Source organism: Melitaea cinxia, chromosome 17 (assembly GCF_905220565.1).
Source record: "Melitaea cinxia chromosome 17, ilMelCinx1.1, whole genome shotgun sequence".
Classification (NCBI taxonomy): Eukaryota; Metazoa; Arthropoda; class Insecta; order Lepidoptera; family Nymphalidae; genus Melitaea; species Melitaea cinxia.
The window spans coordinates 9,654,874-9,673,945 of NC_059410.1; the positions used below are offsets into that span (position 1 = coordinate 9,654,874).

At 33.3% G+C, this 19,072-nt stretch overlaps 1 protein-coding gene across 1 annotated transcript in view; it reads left to right on the forward strand.

Moving 5' to 3' along the window:
* LOC123661948 overlaps window positions 1–16,742 on the forward strand; it is a 38,787-nt gene extending 22,045 nt beyond the window's left edge. The window contains exons 6-11 of the mRNA XM_045596883.1: window positions 891–1,183; window positions 9,303–9,462; window positions 10,140–10,280; window positions 13,889–14,092; window positions 15,159–15,398; window positions 16,337–16,742. Of these exons, the coding sequence (XP_045452839.1) occupies window positions 891–1,183; window positions 9,303–9,462; window positions 10,140–10,280; window positions 13,889–14,092; window positions 15,159–15,398; window positions 16,337–16,678 (1,380 nt within the window). The 3' untranslated portion in view covers window positions 16,679–16,742. The remainder of the gene's footprint in view (window positions 1–890; window positions 1,184–9,302; window positions 9,463–10,139; window positions 10,281–13,888; window positions 14,093–15,158; window positions 15,399–16,336) is intronic.
* Window positions 16,743–19,072: the final 2,330 nt, after the last annotated feature.

Consider the following 19,072-nt stretch of genomic DNA (forward strand, 5'->3'; position numbering starts at 1 on the left):
AATGTCGTGTTTTTTCCTGTTTTTAGGCAATGGAAAAATGGCTACAATATCGTTAGAATACGAAGGTAAATTTCGCAAATGTCAATAAAGTTGTAATAGCTCATGCGGGAAATTTTTCAAATTTCTTAAATTTCCAGATCGATTATAATTTTTTTTTTCTTTCTAATTGCACTCGTTATTTTTTATTTAAATAGCTAGTTCATATTTTTTATTATTATGTCGGTAAGATAGAAAAATATTATTCATTTAGTCGTTTACTGTTACATGTTAAAGAACTATCTTAACTTAAAAAGACTAGCTCTACCACTTCACCTAATTACTTTTTACGTCACTACGTCGCTCTAACGGTTCTTGGTATTTTATTATAATAAAGTAAAAAAAAAAAAAACAAGTTTTCTTACGTAAAAAATTAAAAATATCATCCAAAAACCACATACTAGCACGTCAAAACGTTAAAAATCATCAAATATGTATAGTATTAAAAATGTGTAGATAATATTTTATATCTTAAAATATTAATCATAAATATTAAGTACCAATATTATGTAAGATACTATGTAATACATTATGAAATTTAAGAAAACTATATATTTTATGAATAACAATACAATACGGTGCCCGCAAATTCCTATTTAATAGAAAAAGAACTCAATTATTACTTATGAGTCAAAATGTCAAGATTCTAGCTACACTACACAGGTTTCTACCATATCTTACTTCTTTCGTATTTCCACCAGTTGCGTATTTTAGTTATTATATTGGTTAGCACTATGTAAAATCTATATCTTTACTAGACGTTATTACCTTTAATTATGTATTTCGTTTCATTAAATCCTTATAATAAAGAAAATAGATTTTTGATAAAACTAACTAATTTATTATATTTATAGGATGATTTCCTTGACTGCTTTGGGGATCCAGTGGTCATGGGCAAGAACGGAACGGACATTCAAGATGGAAAATGTACTTGGTTAGCTGTTGTCGCCTTGCAAAGAGCGAGTCCAGCTCAACGCCAACTCATGGAACAAATCTATGGCAGCTCAAAACCTGAAGATGTACAGAAAATTAAAAATCTATATGAAGAATTACAATTACCTCACACTTACTCCGTCTACGAAGAAGCGACATATGATCTACTTAGAACCCAAATACAACAAGTCACAAGGGGTCTCCCTCACGACTTGTTCTTCAAAATTCTCGACAATATTTTCAGGCGAAGTATTTAAAAATGTGTAAATGATATTATTAATGTAAGACTTTAAGTGATAAGCTATACCTGGAATTAATTTTCAGATATAATATTAAACGAGGTCGTTACTTTAAAAAGTAAAAAAATACATAAAAGCTTGCCTACACAAAACAATATAAACAAAAAACAAAAAAAAATTATACTTATTAATACTTTCTACTTAATTATTACCATTTTTACTTTTATTATTTTAGTTACTATTTCGTCTATATTTTAACGACATTGAGTGAAAAGTACTAATAACTATGAAGTGTAAAACGTTACTAAGAGGAAAAATCTATCTCACTTTAAAAATTACAATAATAAAATAGGTATTATTTTATCTGAAAAGCAAATCCAGGATTTAATGTAATATTACCAAGATAGTATATAACGGTATAAAGTCTTTATATTATATATAAGTGATATTATGCAAGAAGCATGAAAACGTTTGTTAAATTTTGAATCTTCTGTGAATTAACTATTTATAATATTTTAACACATAATTTTTAAAAAGAATTTTAGGTTAAGTGAAACGGATGTAATGTGATTAAATTTGTAGACAGTGTGTCTTACTACTGATTGTATGTGTATTCATTATAAAATGTTGACTAAATGTGATACTCACTGTTTTAATTTTTTTTAATTTCTCAATAACCCCTAAAATCTATAAACTCACATTATTGAATTTTTTTTTAAACTAAAAACAATTAATCTACAGTACACTTGTATGATTGTCTAAAGGTCTCTAGTAATTCATTTCGAATCTACTACAGACCTTTTAGTACACATAAAATTCAGTGCCAACATACCCGGACACGTACGAAAAAAAAAATCTCTTGAGCATATACATAATTATGTAGATCTCATAGTCTCCAACAACTCTGTATGAGAATTTTGTCTGCATCTGTCCATGTTTTTAAGAGATTTTTTTCCATAAGGAGTAAGGGCGGACAAAAAACTTTATATAAGTCACTTTTGGTGTCAAATTAGAAAATTCCAAAATATATTACAACTTATTTCAAATGATAGAATATTGTTGACGTGATAACGTGTTATAAATCGATGAACACAGGCTGCACGCACGAAAAAATGTCACGTTCCCCCTGAGCCTGAGCGTGTGAGCAAGAGCGAAGAACAAGCGATAAAGAGGCAAGGTCGTCCCAAACGTTAGCTTGTGACACATTTATCTCTCTTCTCGCGTAACGTCAGAGCTAGCAGTTCGAAATAATTAAACAATAATCATTCATGCAATTATTCATCAATGTTTCTTTATGATCGTCCATAAACCGACTTTATAGACCACCAATTTTTTTTTAAATATAATATTGATGTTACAAAGTATCTACTTAGACTGTGTAGTACATGCTAATGTCCACGACATCATAAAGAATATTTTGATGTCACAAATCTAATTCTATGCCTCAGAGGACTGGCATTTTTTCTTCTCATACAGATAATACCATTAGGATTATAACCTGTGTCGGGGGTCCGGAAACACACACAATACACAAGCTCAAACGCCCAGACCACAACAAACGAACCCGCGACCGCTAGTGCAACAATCAGCGATGTGAGCGCTGCGCCAACGCGTCGTCAACTATACTAATGGTTTGCCCCGGCTTTGAACATCGCCTGCATTTTTTTTTCATAAGGCTATAAATCTCCAACTCCTAAGATTATCGCTTAAATTACATGGTGTACAGAACTATCATTAATATACATAAAATGCTTAATGCATTTCATGATAATTGTGTTTGCTCGCAAACGAAAAAAAACCGACTTCAATTACATCGACGAGTAATACAACGTAGATCGACGAAAAAATAGTCAATTTACTACGCGTTATCAAAGATTACTCAAAAAGTTGTTATCAGATCTCAATAAAATATATATGTGACCACATGACAAACGTCAGCTTTCGATTAAATTAAAAATTATTAAAATCGGTACACCCAGTAAAAAGTTATTGCGGATTTTCAAGAAATTCCCTCGATTTCTCTGGGATCCCATCATCAGATACTAAATTAGGGATATCTTCTTTCCAACAAAGAAAGAATTATCAAAATCGGTACATCCAGTAGAAAGTTATGCGGTATAATACAACGTAGGTCGACGAAAAAAGCGTCAAGTAAAAACGCATTATTAGATATAACTCGAAAAGTAGTTGTTAGATTTCAAATAAATTTAAATGGCACCAATTGGCACACACCCCCTTTCGATAAAAAAAAATTGTCGAAATCGGTCCACACGGTCAAAAGTTCTGATGTAACATACATAAAAAAAAATACAGTCGAATTGAGAACCTCCTCCTTTTTTGGAAGTCGGTTAAAAAAAGTTAGCGATCAGATTGGATTGGAGAACAAAATTAAATTAGACTAATGTAGAAAGTAATTTAATACAAGGAAACAATTTTAAGCTTAATACAAATTTGAATGAACAAACAACTTTATCTTCATTTTATGGATTAAACGAACGAGTTCAACACAACCCGAAATTATTTTTAATCTACACTAAGGACCGGAATACTTTTTTTGATTAATCTAATATTAATTTAAACTACACTGAGGGTTCGAATTATTTCTGACACGTGGGTGGAGTGAGAGAGTGGAGAGTTAACAGTGGTCACTTATCATAGCGGGTCTCCGTGACACGTGGCTCCGCAGAAACTCCCTGGACGATCAACCGCCAGACTCTCGAGTTCAGATGTCCCAGGTCCACGCCACCATCTCCATCACGATGTCAGCCGGAGATGAGAAATTTTGCTTAGCCAGAGGGTAGAATCCCGATGCTTTTTCTTCTTTCTGTCGTAGATGTTGGGGTCCTAGCAGCCAATCCACAAAACCCGGCCACGTAGTCCTACAGGCAACAACAGCTCCGCACGTGTCCGCACGCCAAGGACCCCAACAAAATCGCACCCTGAACCTGACCGAGGCTGAAGACCTAGGAAAAGGAAGGAGCTGCACAGCGCCAGCGCTTATATAGCTGAGCCTAATCTACACCGCGAACCCCACCAATGGCTGCTCCACGACACACGAAACACGCCAATAGCGAACCGCCTAGCAATAAAGAATAATAATTCGACGAAACGAAATAATTGTTAAGAGAATGAACGAAGAATAAAAAATACGTTACAACAGCAGCAAAGAATATAACCACCCCTTCTCTTCCTAGATAGAACATTTCCACTACCACCTTTGAACAAAAAGCCGATCGATGGCGGGAAAACCATCCAATTGCTAGCTTTGAAATACACAGGCCGAAGACGAACTGTGTTATCCCTTAATCGCGTCTTATGACACCCACGGGAAAAGAGGTAGTGTCTATATTTTTTACTGCCATAACCACAGGGCTAATGCAGCAATAGCAATGCTAGATACTAAATATTAAATAAATATTTTCAATTTAAGCGCAAAAAAAGTGTTAATTTACGACATCACATTAGAAACCTCTAAAACTATCAATGTTCCTCTACTAGATTATGCGTGTATTATACATATAACCTTTCTCTGGAATAACTTTATTTATTAAAGAAAACCACATCAATATCTGTTGCGTAGTTTTAAAGATGACAGCAGGAAGAAACTTTTTTTATACTATGTAGTGATAGGATAGGGAGACAGCATATATTAGTGTATTATCTATGGGGAGGCAGTATGGGATAGACCATAATATAACTATGTATTGACAGTTTGCGTAATTTTTCTAAACAACTGACAATCCATATCATAGTTGCCAACTAAAATGTTTACCCCTAAAGCCCAGTATGAAATGAACCAAATAGAACTTAAATACATTTTTAAACAAAATATAATAATTATCCTCCTCAAGTTTCTAAGTAAGCCGGTAAACATTTTTCTCATTCAGAAATTTATGTATGTAACTTTTCTCATGTTTTTAATCAAGATTAAAAGAACTACTGCAATTAATTTGATCAAACATCTTGCTGTTAACATCTTGTTTAATATGTAGAGTTAAAAAATAATTAGAGACCGATCTCACTTCTGATCAACGCCTATAAGCTGTTTCCGAGGGTTGTTATGAATCGTTTCACCAGAAAACGATGAATTCCAACCATCGGAGAGGGTTGTTTCTCAAAATGGCTACAGCACCGTAGATCACACCCATACTGTGGCAAGGCGGAGTGGCGGAGGCAATAATATAATCAGCCGCTGTGTATGGCATTTGTGGACTACGAGAAATACTTCGACTCTGTCGAGACCTGGGCTGTCCTGAACTATCTGCAGAGATGTCATATCGACTGGCGATATATCGAGGTACTGAGATGTATGTACGACGCAGCAACAATGATTGTCTATATTCAAGACCAGAGAATGAGTAACAAGACCCGTTTTCCTCCGACGTGGGGTAAGACAGGGAGATGTAATTTCACTGAAACTGCTAACCACTGCGCTGGAGGAGGTCTTTAGGACCTTTGGTTGGGAGAAAACGAGGCATTAACGTCAACAGCGAATACATCTCTCACCTTCGTTTCGCCGAAGATATCATCATCTTTGCGGAGTCGTTGGATGAGCTAGGCCAAATTCTGGGCGGCCTAAACGAGTCCTCCCGACGAGTCGGTCTCAGTATAAATTTGGACAAAGCTATGTTTAACAAGCAAGTTATACCGAGATCTGTCGACGGTATCCTTCTCGAAGTTTTTTAGGATTATATGGACCTAGGCCACGCCATTCAACAAGACCGAAACAGCTTCAAGAAGGCAGCTGATAGGAGATTCAGTTGAACTGGGCGGCGTTTGGCATGCTTCGTGGAGCCTTCACTTCAAAGATTCCACAATGCTTGAAGAAAAAAGTCGTCGAGCAATATGTTCTGCCTGTTTTAACATAAGGCGTGAGAAGTGGACACTGACGAGGAGATTAGTCCACACGTTTGAAGTCATTCAACGTGCAATAGAACGAGCTATGCTTGGGGTCTCTCTTAAAGATACGATCAGAGATAAATCTATCCACGAGATAATGAAAGTAACTGACATAGGCCACAGAATTACCAAGTTGAAGTGGCAGTGGGCTGGTCATCTGTGTTGCAGGACCGATGGCTTTTAGAGCAGACGTGTACTAGAGTAGAGACCGCGTGTTGGCAAACGCACGGTGAGACGCCTTCCGGCCCGCTGGACCGACGATAACGGAAAACCGGGATGTTTGGCACGAACTTGGGGAGGCCTATGTCCAGCAGTGGAATGCGATACGCTGAAGTGTAAAATTTTTTTTTTTACATAACTGCTGATGTGGGTAATATTATTATTTGAGATGGCAACTCTACAATGCCCATGTTTGGCAATGGCAAGTTGCCTGTATTGCATTTTAGTCAAAGTCAAATAATCATTTGGTTACTTCAGTGGTGGCGTTTGAACATTTACGTATTAATATCTGACAAATTGGCATTCTTTAAAAAAAAAATATTTTAAATGGAATATAGTGTAAAATATACAAATTATTAATCTATATTGAAGTCAGAATACTTTTTGAAAACCTATTTAGAAGTGTGAAGAGTAATTAGAATATTCATATTCAGAGAAAGTTGTTGGCGCGTAGCCTAAATCAAATAAAAGTTTAACTATGTCGCTTTTTAGAATAGTAAATAGAAGTAGCCGTTTAGGCATAAAATTCATCCAGTAAGTATTCTACCTGGTTTCTATATGATAGATTCCTGCTTCGATCTAATTTATATTAAAAACATTTTAAGAAACATTTTCAATCATAACACTGTTTGTGAATCTTATTCGTCACTATTTCTTTTTCTGTTACTTTTATTTAATTTTTTTATAGAGACGTAAATTGAAAAGTAAATAATTGTTTTAATAAAATGATTTCATTAAATATAGGTCCATTCGGCTAAAATCAGACAAGGGTAAGATCATACAACTCGTATATACTCGTATATATATGTACGTGTGCGAAATACGGGACATTTCTTAGTGTTTATAACATAGAATGCAAGACTTTTAACTACAGCCCACTCTTCAATTTGTGTTTTACGCTATGAGTTAAAGCACGACTACTGCATGCAATACAATAAAACAAGTCAGTTTTGCATATTGTCACATAAATCCAAACAAACCTTGGATATTATTATATAGTTTTTTGGTTTTTTAGTTATTCACCAAACATAATAATTTTGTTCAATATTGCATGGATTCCATTTACTCAAAATTGTTTTAGATAGTTATAGGCGGAGATACGATCGTACACATATTTTGGAAACATCAAATAAGAAAATATTGAGAGCTTTTTAGCTACATAATTACATTGGTTTTCAAAGTTTTTTAATGCTTCAGCCTGTAATATCCCACTACTGGGCATAGGCCTCTTTCCCCATATAGGAGAAGGATCAGAGCTTAATCCACCACACTGCTCCACTGCGGGTTGGGTTGGTTTTTTTTTTTTTAAATGTATGTTCGGGGATAACTTCGTCGTTTATGAACCGATTTTGATAATTATTTTTTCCTTAGAAAGCAAAAATCCCAAGTGTGGTACCATGATAAGGAAACCAGGTTCTGATGATGGAATCCCAGAGAAATCGACGGAAACCCTCGAAAATCATAGTGACGACTAATATATTTGTTAATTTTTTTAGTCTACTTATGTTGTATTACTTATTTTTAATATTTAATTTCCTTTATTTCTAATAATAGTATTTACAAAACATATTTTGCAAACTTAACCTAAGAAATTATATTATGGTACCGTCACAATTTGATAAGTACTTGTGCTACAAGTATTTATGTATATCTACCCTACAAACTCCAAGTAACAAAAAAAAGGAACAATTAGTTATTGAAAGTAATTTCTAAGTATGATCTCTACTTCTCCTAGCTAGGGTAGCTGAGCTATCTGTAAAGTGAATATACAGGAAAGCAAATAAATTTGGTCAATGTTTATAATTTTTGGATGAGGTAAATTTTATCTTGGTATATTGTATTCAATAATATCATTCACTTAACATTTAACAATACAAAAGATGGCTCAAGAGTTCAAGACACAAAAGAGATACCATCAGATAAGAACTTTACAAAAAATTTGCATTACAATATGAGCTCAAAGCAATTTGTAAATTCAAATGTTAATGACAAAGAGTCATCTGATCATAGAATAAAAAAGACGATAACACTGTCTCAGCTTATTGTAGTAACCGACTCAATACTTTATTTATATACCCCTTTAGTGCAGTTGGCAGTGGCCCTGATTTCTGATGGCTTATGTATTTGAATCATGCCTCGAGTGGTGTAGTATATTATTATTTATGTGTTCCATTTTTATATTAACGCTTATTACAATAAGAAATTGTATATTAGGTTCTAAGCTATAACACGTTGCCTACTTTAGGAATCATGTATGTATGGCAAACATATTTGTATTAACACTAGCTTTTACCTATAACTTTGATTGCATATTAATTTAATATTATTTTATGTTTGTGCTACAAAAGTTGTTAAATTTTCCTACGTTAACTTACTACTACGTTTACTTTCTTGATAAATGGGCTATTAATTTTAAAAAAATTAATTTGAATTCCTAAGATTAGAGTGTTTTTTTAACAAACTCTTCAGCTTTAGGATATTAGTGTATATGTATAGTCTGAGATTGTCTTCAATCTTCAATGTATTATCATAACTATTGTCTTTAATGTACGTATTATCATAAGTGGATATTCACTTAGATAGTAATGTTATTTAAACTTTAAAAAGTAATCAACAAACTGTTTTTTTTATAAGAAAATACATTAAATGTATTAACTACAGCTCCAAAAAGTAGAATTGTTTAAAAGTTTCGATGAACTTCAACAAAACTTTACTTTTTTGTTCAGCTACCGTTGCTGAGTGCCGGAGAATTGTTTTTTTTTTTTACTTCTTACCCTTTGCCTTTACTAACACTACCCAACTAGAAAGTAATATTATTTAGCTGTGAATTTTTGTTAGGTTAATATATACATCCCGCTGTGTCCTACGTCAATACCTGTATTGTAACATATAATTGGATTTTATACCAAAAAAACTTATATAATACTCACACTAGCTAATATGCGAGCACCCACTTAAATAAAAATTCATTTACAGTGCTCAACAGCAGATACTTAAAATGGCAACAAATGCATCAATATCAGAATTGCAAAGGGAAAAGGAGACATTTCAGGATTTACTTCCAAATGTTACAGAAACATTACTCAAAGAAACAAGATTCAAGAATATGCCAGAAGTGGCAAACTGGACCAAAGAGGTAAGATTGAAACAGAATTAATATAATTATTTGATGACTCATAAACTATGTCGGTCGTCCATACTTTAGAAAGTTCGTAATTATATGTGAGCGAATTTATATCTAAAAAAGAACAAAATATATTCAATTTATTGACGTGACAACGTCTTATAAATCGATGAACACCGGCTGCATGCACGAAAGTGTACGCTTGCGCTGCATCTATAACTCTTCCACTAGATTGGCCTATGCGTCCGAGGAGATGTTTTGTTACGACGATGTCACGTTAAACTATCGTCCCTAAACCAACTTTAAAGACAACCAATTTTTTAATTTCGAAATTACACAAATATTGCATTTTGCAAAGCACACTCGTGGTGGTAATCCAACAGAACAATGCAATGAGCGCCTTTCAAAGCTATAGAAAATTTTACTTTAACTATTTCTTAAATTTAACAAATATGCGATATAGAGACATTAATAGCCATTAATATACATTCTTCATTGGGACAAAAAATTTAGCATAATTGTACCGTAATTGTAAGATTTAGTCGCTCTTATCTTATGACATCCCGTTTCCTTTCGCCATCAAAACGACATGAATAATTAAACAAAGCGTTAATCTACATTTGAAATTCAAGATCTTTGGATAAGTATTAAGGTCTATTGTGTTCTATAGATTTTAACTTTAATTGTAGGTGCTAGAATACAATCTTCAAGGCGGCAAGAAAGCCCGAGGTTTGACGACCACGTTAGCATATGAAACGTTGGAGAGTCCTGAAAATATTACTGAAGAATCTCTTAAACTCAGCAGAGTGGTTGGATGGTGTGTCGAAATGGTAAGAATTTTCTCATTACTCTATACAAATTCCCTTACATTTTTGTGCGTAATTGATACCCAAGTAGGTTTTCGAAATGGTGGTACCTGAAATTCATATTCGTATCCGCAGATATCCATAAAAATAAGTTAGATATTCTATAGTAGGAAATGTTACTTGCCTGAAAGGAAATAAACGCCATAGATGGAAACTCGAAAACATATTAGGTAGGTGCATAGTTTACCTATATCCAAATGGATTTCCAAATTTGTGTACAGGATATACCTATCTATCGGCAGATACCCATTAAAAAATAAGGTCGGTATCCCATATCAACATTCTGAATATTATCGACGGATCTCTAAGGAATCTATATCAGTAAATGTTATTCAGATCGTCAATGTCATGTAAATTTCAGAAATAAGTATCAATTAAATGGTTCGCTTAAACCGAATATAAAAATAATCATATCAAAAATTTCGATCTAACGGGTACATCGTTCCATAGCTTAATTGGCTAGAGCACCAACACGGTCAGTCGGAGACGCGGGTTCGAACCCCGCTGGAGCGGTCAATTTTTGATATGATATTAAAAAATGTTTAGAATTTCTATTGATTTCACACTTATTTCTCAATACATTTTACCGTGAATACTGATGTACCTAATTAGAGTTAACCCCTTCGAATCTAAAACTTTCGTAAACTGGCAAAGTCCCGTTAAATTATGTAAATACACGAGTGATAATAAAAAATAGTAAATCTAAAGGCTTATTTCTTTATCTTTTGTTTTAAATATATTGTTCTAGGATAATTTATTCTATATTTTATACAGACAAGTTATTGATGTAAAGTAATATGATTGTAAAAATATCAATTATCACAATTTTATCTCTTAATAAATGTGAAAAAGTTAGTTAAAATTCAAAAGTTTTTTTCGAAAATTACCTTCGAATGAAATATTTACCAAATGTATATTGAAAGAGAATGTTTTACTCTACAAAAGAGGATAATCCAGTTGAGCCCATCCCACGTTCATGAACAATAGTTTTTTATTATTGTTTTTGTTCTGTAAATCACATAAATTTACTCATACATTTTGGAAGGAGTAGTTTTATACGATGACAAACTAAAATTCCAAGGTCGGTAATATAATATGCACAGGAAGTCAATTGAGTTGTCATGTCGGTGTAAGAGGGGAGGAATGTATTTATAGAATATAACTACTAAATGTATAGTAACTTTGATTTATTGCTACAGCTTTCTGTTATAAATTTTACCTTGTTACAATGTTTTATTCATAGACTAGCTGTGCCCGCGACTTCGTCCGCGTGGAATTTAACAAAATAGTTATTGTTTAGTTCCCAGAGTTATAAATAAATTTAAAAAAATTAAAATAAAAGTAGCCTAAGTTACTCCTTATTACATAAGCTATCTGCCAGTGAAACTCCCGTCAAAACCGGTCCAGCCGTTTCAGAGATCAACCGGAACAAACAGACAGACAGACAAAAATTGTAAAAAATGTTATTATGCTATATGTAGTGTGTATACATATGAATTTAGTAAAAAGTGGTTAATTTAATCAACGTGAATAAAATTATATATATGTATGTTTGTATGTATGTGTTTGTGTATGTATATGTTTATGTATATATGTATGTATATGTGTATGTATGTATGTATGTATTTATGTATGTGTTTATGTGTGTATGTATGTATGTAAATAAGTAAATATATTCAAACGCTTATGTCTCAATTTGTACACCTACACTGACACAATACCATCTCCTCTGCCCCTAGGTTGCCTGGAAGAGATCGCTTTTTAGCGATAAGGCCGCCCTTTGTGCCTGATGATACTCTGTTTAAGTCCATATTATGTAGTATTTCTGTTTTGGTGTACAGTAAAGTGTATTGTTATGTTATGTTAATATTACAACAGACACTCCCATTTTATTTATTTGTATAGATGTCGCTCTCAATCTCGTTCACATAATTATGAAATGTCAATATCTCAAATTTCTAATCGGCGTATTAAGATAAAAAATGCATAAGTTTTCATTTCTTATATTACAAGTTCACCAATACAACTCCGAAATTAAATTGTATTCAGTAGTTTTTGCGTGTTGCGCCCATAAACATCTTCGCTTCAGCCTGTAATAATAGGCCTCTTTCCCCATGCAGAAGAAGGATCAGAGCTTAGTCCACCATGCTGCTCCAATGCGAGTTGGCGGATATATTCCCTAATATGAGTAACGATCGATATCAGATGTACATTATAACAACCGGGAGCGACGGCTTAACGTGCTCTCCGAGGCACGGTGGGGAACCCAAAAGGACTGCACAAACACCCAGACCACGGCAAACACCTGTATGGCCAATACAAATGTTTGTTATGTGCGGGGATCAAATCCGCAACCGCCAGCGCAACAGGCACAATCCATGGCTGTGACCGTTGTGGCAACGCGGCGTCAACAACGCGCGCAAAAATACAGCCACAATTCTAAATATAATAGAAATATATAATAATATAATATAAATTAAAGATGCTTACATTTGTTTCTCCAATATGTACAGACAGTACCTGGGTGACCGAGCTTAGCTTGGTATTTTTAGTAAATCGTGTTTCTTGAAAATCATTATTCATAAAATATGAATAATATTTCTTTTACCGACAATGATAAAAAATATATAAATAAATATAAAAAATCAAAAATAAAAAATTTATTAAAAAATAATAATGATTAAATATGAATAATATTTTTCAATTTTACATACATTATTAAATAAAAAATAATGAGTGCGATTAGAAAAAAAAAGAAAAATAATCGAACGAGGATTTGAACCATGGTATTTTCGATCGCGACCGGTATAATCGATCTGAAAATTTTAGAAATTTGAAAAATTTCCCACCTGAGCTATTACAACTTTACTGACAGTTGCGAAATTTACCTTCGTATTCTAACGACATTTTTTCATTGTCTAAAAACTGGAATAAAACGACATTTCCTAAAAATAAATCCTAGCTAGATTTATTTATCTTCCCCGAAATTCTCTGCATACTAAATTTTATGAAAATCTTTGGAGCCGTTTCCGAGATTCTGTCTTGGTAGGAGAAGGTAAATAAACACAAGTATCTTTAAAAAAAAAAATAAAAAAATTATTTATTTATTTATTTCTTGCTATACAATCAACAGCGCTTACAAATATACAGTACAGTTTTTTAGTTTAAAATCACATACCAACACAATATGACATAATATAATACTGTAGTACAATTTACTTACAACGTTACTAAGGTCATAACTTGGCTGTTTGCAAACGAATGTTGGGACTGACTCCTAACTAGAAACCTGTGTTTAGGATAGCACTTCCATTCCCTGCGAACTTTGTGTCTTCCTAATACAATCAGTTTTGGGTGAACAATAACAAAAGTAACTTGTCGAGTGCAATTTAAAAGTATACAAGTCAGATCTCGATTAACTAAAAATGAGACCATGTAGCAAGGTTGGTAGGATAAGGATACAATTCTTTAATGTGATGTGATAGAGCTTTTATACCAACTGCGAAAATTTTTCACCTCGTTACCGTGCACGAAATGTACATAATGTAATGTACGTTCCATTTCATTTTTAGCTGCACGCCTATTTCCTAGTATTGGACGATATCATGGACGGTTCGACAAAGCGTCGCGGAGTTCCATGTTGGTATCACTTGCCAAACATCGGCTTAGGAGCCATCAACGATTCAATTTTGATCCACTCCGCTATACACGAGATATTAAAACACTACTGCGGGCACATGCCGCAATACAGACTAATAGTGGATCTATTTAATGAGGTAAGTAACGATTCTTTAGATGACGATCAAGAGAAAATTTATAGTGAGGTGGGGTACAACAGGATATATCCTGCTCAAAATCTGGAGCCGCCCTACTGTGTGAAGTTGACCTTACGGAAGATCACATGTCAATAATACAGCTTACAACAGTGTTGAGGTGGGAGGTGGGTGAGTAAGGTGGCCAGAGCTCTTGAGTGGATTGGGGTTTTAGGTTCGGCAACGCGTTTGCGATGCTTCTAGTGTAGCAGGCAACTCCCTATATGCTACGGTAACCGCTTACTATCAGATGAGACGTATGCTTGTTTACGTCTTTATATTGATACAGCCTGCAACATCTCAGTCCTGGATATAAGCTTCTTTCTCCGCTTAAGAGAAGGATTGGAGCGTCATTAACCACGCTGCTTCACTGCTAGTTGAAGGATATATTCTCTACCTTGAGTAACGATCCCTGTCAAGTGACTATGATACCAACCGGTACCGATAGCTTTACGTGCACTCTGAGGCTATGTAGGGAGATCCACAAGGTGAGACCAGAAATAAATATTTAAGATGCAATTATACCCTCTGAGCGAAAATCGGCAGCGAGTGTTTAAGTGGTAGGCCAAAAAAATTGTCAAGAAAGTGGTTGTCTGTAAGAAATCACTATCAGAGATGAGACCTCCTTCGTACTCTGTTTATTGCATTTCTTTTTTTACGTACTTCCTAAGTGTGCAATATGGTGTTACATAAATAAATAGGTATTCAACAAAACATATTAAATTCATAATACTACACAACTACACATTTTAATTTTATAATGTGTAAAGTGCAATATAATAACCTACTATAAGAGTATGGTTTATTAAAATGTAAATGTAAAGGTAACGTAAACAATGTAACTTTACCTTGTTTTTAATAAATGTGTCATTTTTTTATAACTAACGTAGGTAACCCAATATTTCGTATATTAGTACCAAAAAAATACTGATTAATTCGTAGTTGTCTGAAATATGAAACTGAAAACTACAATTATATAACTTAGTTGAAGCAAAAAAAAATGTCATTTTAATATATTTTTTATTTCAAGGCACTATTGTACACATCGATGGGTCAACATTTGGACTTCACGATGGCTCACAGAAATAAAAACGACTACAGTATGTTCACACAAGAAAGATACAGTTCCATAGTTCAGTATAAGACAGCGTACTACACGTACAAACTACCGGTCTGCTTAGGATTGCTACTCGCTAATAAATTGGATAAGGAAACTCATAGGAAGGCTGAAGAGATATGTTTAGAAATTGGACATTTGTTTCAAATGCAGGTATGTATGTCATTGTCTTGTACTACATACTGTTTATATTTTAAATTTTGCTGTTTATTATAATTGGCTAAATTATTTTTTTAAAGTCGATTTCCGGGCTGATTATTAAACGACTTCAAAAGAAGGAGGTTCTCAATTCGACTATAATATTAATGTGTGTTATCTTATAACTTTTTACTGGATGTAACTGATATTAGTGAATCATTTTTTAAACGAAAGCTGGTGCTTGTCATATGGTCCCATTTAAATTTGTTCGAGTTCTAACGAGTACATTATGTTATAAAAAAAAAAGGTTATACCTAATGATCTGTATGTAGCGTTGATTGACTGTTTATTTGACTCTTTTTGTCTACCTACTTTGTAACTTGTATTACTTGTTGACGTAATTGAAGTCGGTTTATATCGTTTGCAAGCAGACATAATTATGTTTGTTCTAATCTTAATTGTCAGAACTATATTTTTGTGTTAGCCTTTTTTCCCATCATATTATTTAACTAGCTGTACCCGCGACTTCGCGTGGAATCTGTTTAGTAAAAATATTGTTCAGTTTGCTGAGTTACAAAATAATTAAATTTATAAAATAAAAGTAGCCGAAGTTCTCCATATTACATCAGCTATCTGCCAGTGGAAGTCCCGTCAAAATCGGTCAAACCGTTTCAGAGTTAGCCGGAACAAACAGACAGGCAGACGAAAATTGTAAAAAAAATGTTAATTTTGGTATATATATCGTGTATACATCCATATAATTATATAAAAAAGCAGTTAATTCAATATTACAAATAGACACACTTATTTTATTTATTAGTATAGATATATGTAGATAAAAACGTAAATAAATAAACTCTTTATGTTTGGTTACACACTGCTCATTTTCTTAATGTGTTTATGAAACCTGTAATGTTAAATATAAGATATAAAACCCAAAATTTCTATTCTAGGACGATTATATCGACAATTTTGGAGTTGAAAAAGTAACAGGTAAAGTTGGAACCGACATTCAAGAAGGGAAATGTTCCTGGCTTGCTGTACAAACGTTACAAAGGTGTAACCCTAAACAAATGAAAGTGTTTATAGCTTGCTATGGAAGCCCTGAACCCGCTCACATAGAGAGAATAAGAAGATTATATGAAGAATTAGATTTACAGTCGCTATACCAAGAGGAAGAAAGGAGACGGTATAACTCAGTGGTGGAACAAGTACGGAAACTTCCTAAAGAAACATCTATGTCCCCTGATCTATTTCTCAAGTTACTAGATATGATATATGACAGAAAGAATTAATTATTAAAATAAAGTAAAAAAAAAAATATTTTTTATGTACCTATACTGTTGGATTAAAAAAATAGTATGTGTTGTTGGAGTATGAATATTTATACATATTTATGAATTCATTTGTACTATAAAGTTTTAAAATAGAATTATATTAAATTTTTTACTATTTATAGAATATTATTATTAATTAATAAAAATTTAATTATTTTTTCCGAGTTATAAAATATATTTTTTTAATATCTTAGTGAAGCATATAAACATAATAATTTTTTGCAAGTGTCAAGACTAGATCGCTTCATTACGACATTTCCAAATAACTTATCTGTACTGAACTCCGGAATTTATCAAAATAGGCGTTTAAGAACATTTTGTTGACAATGTTAATTTGTATGTGCTTCGTATTTAAATTATTATTTTGTAACTTAATAAATCTTCAGTCACAACTTAACCGTGCTTCAGTCACAACTTAACAGTGCAACCTTAATATAACGTACCTTAATATAACGACTTCCTCGATTTAACAAATTTTTCGTAATCCCCTGGAGGACAGAGTTCATATAAAATATACCTTTACATTGCGAACAACCTCTTTATAACGAATTTTCAACTATCAAGAAAAAGTATAAATACCTCTAATTAACGAATTTTATCAACCCAAAACTTTTATATAAAGTTCCCACCATGTATAACTCTTTACCTATGTGATTCATGTCGCGACATGTTTCGACACGCTTTAGTTCGTAAAACAATCATTGTTGTTTGATGGAAACTTTCCATTGGAAAGTAATGTAAACACTTCTGCTCGTCACTATTGTTAAAGATTTAAGTTAAAATAGCTCAGAAACGTAAAAGAAGTTCCTTATCGATCGCAGAAAAGCGAAACGTCATTAATTTACGGTTTTTTTTTTTCTTTTGCGGATTTTACTGCATTTAATTTTGATTACATATTAATGCAAGAAAAAATGTTGTACCTACCTAATTGTTTTTAAATAGAAAATACATGCAATAATTTGATAAAAATGTGTTATCATTTATTAGTAGAAGCTGTTCGCTATAACAAGATGTGTACCTCCATAATGTTGAGGTAAATTTAAAACTATTTTTTTATATCGAATTTTAGACCAACCTAACCTCAACGTAACAAAACCTCAGTTCAACGAATTACTTGATATAACGAATATTTTCTTGTTCCCCTCCGATTCGTTATATCGAGGTTGCACTGTATCAAGTTTTTAACCGACTTCCAAAAAAGGAGGAGGTTCTCAATTCGACTGTATTTTTTTTCTTTATGTTACTTCAGAACTTTTGACTGGGTGGATCGATTTCGACAATTTTTTTTTTAATCGAAAGGTGGTGTGTGTCATTTGGTCCCATTTAAATTTATTTGAGATCTAACAACCACTTTTCGAGTTATATCTAATAATGCGTTTTTACATGACGCTTTTTTCGTCGACCTACGTTGTATTATAACCAGGGATATTCCGGTATGGGTTATTTACCTTTATAAAACGGTACTTATCGAATCAAAATATCGGTAAGAGAATCATTCGGTAACCGAATCATATCGGTAATACAGTATCGAAATAAACCGGTAGTAGGCATAACGTTCGCGTCGTAAGTTTAAGCGGGCAATTCCCGTTCTTGTAGCTGCGCTGCGCTAGCTCGGATTGCGGTCCGAAAGTACACCATATCTCTATCTCATTCGCTCCCGTGTGTTGCGTGATTTTACTTAAATCTTATTTATTTGTGATAGACGACAGGCCCCGGGCGTGGCGCGAGCAAGTTTTCATCTCTTTTTCGCGTTAATGTTTACATTGCATATAACGAATAATTCAAAACAAAAAACTTAATTACTTTCATAGTTAAAGAAGCCAGTCTTATGAAAAACCAAGCATTATCAATAAAAGCAAAGGAACATTACAGATTCTTCATTTTAAACGATGGCTCACAGATTTTGTCACCCTCTGTTACTCCGAATCATTTAAAACCGAAATACATAACGTTATATTTCGGTATTACAGTTTAATCGGTAACCGTTTTATTAAGGTTTTGGAACCGAAATAAAACGGTAACCTTTTCAATCGGTATCCGATTCATACGGTAACCGTTTCAAACGGTTACCTTTATGAATCGGTTTGGCGAACCCTGATTATAACGCATAACTTTTTACTGGATGTACCGATTTTGACAATTTTTTTGTTCAAAAAGAGATATCCCTAGTTTGGTACCATGACAAGGAAACCAGGATCTGATGATGGTATCCCAGAGAAATCGAGGGAAACTCGAAAATCCGCATAACTTTTTTCTGGGTGTACCGATTTTGATAATTTTTAATTTAATCGAAAGCTGATGTTTATCTTGCGGTCACATTTAAATTTTATCGAGATCTGATAACTACTTTTT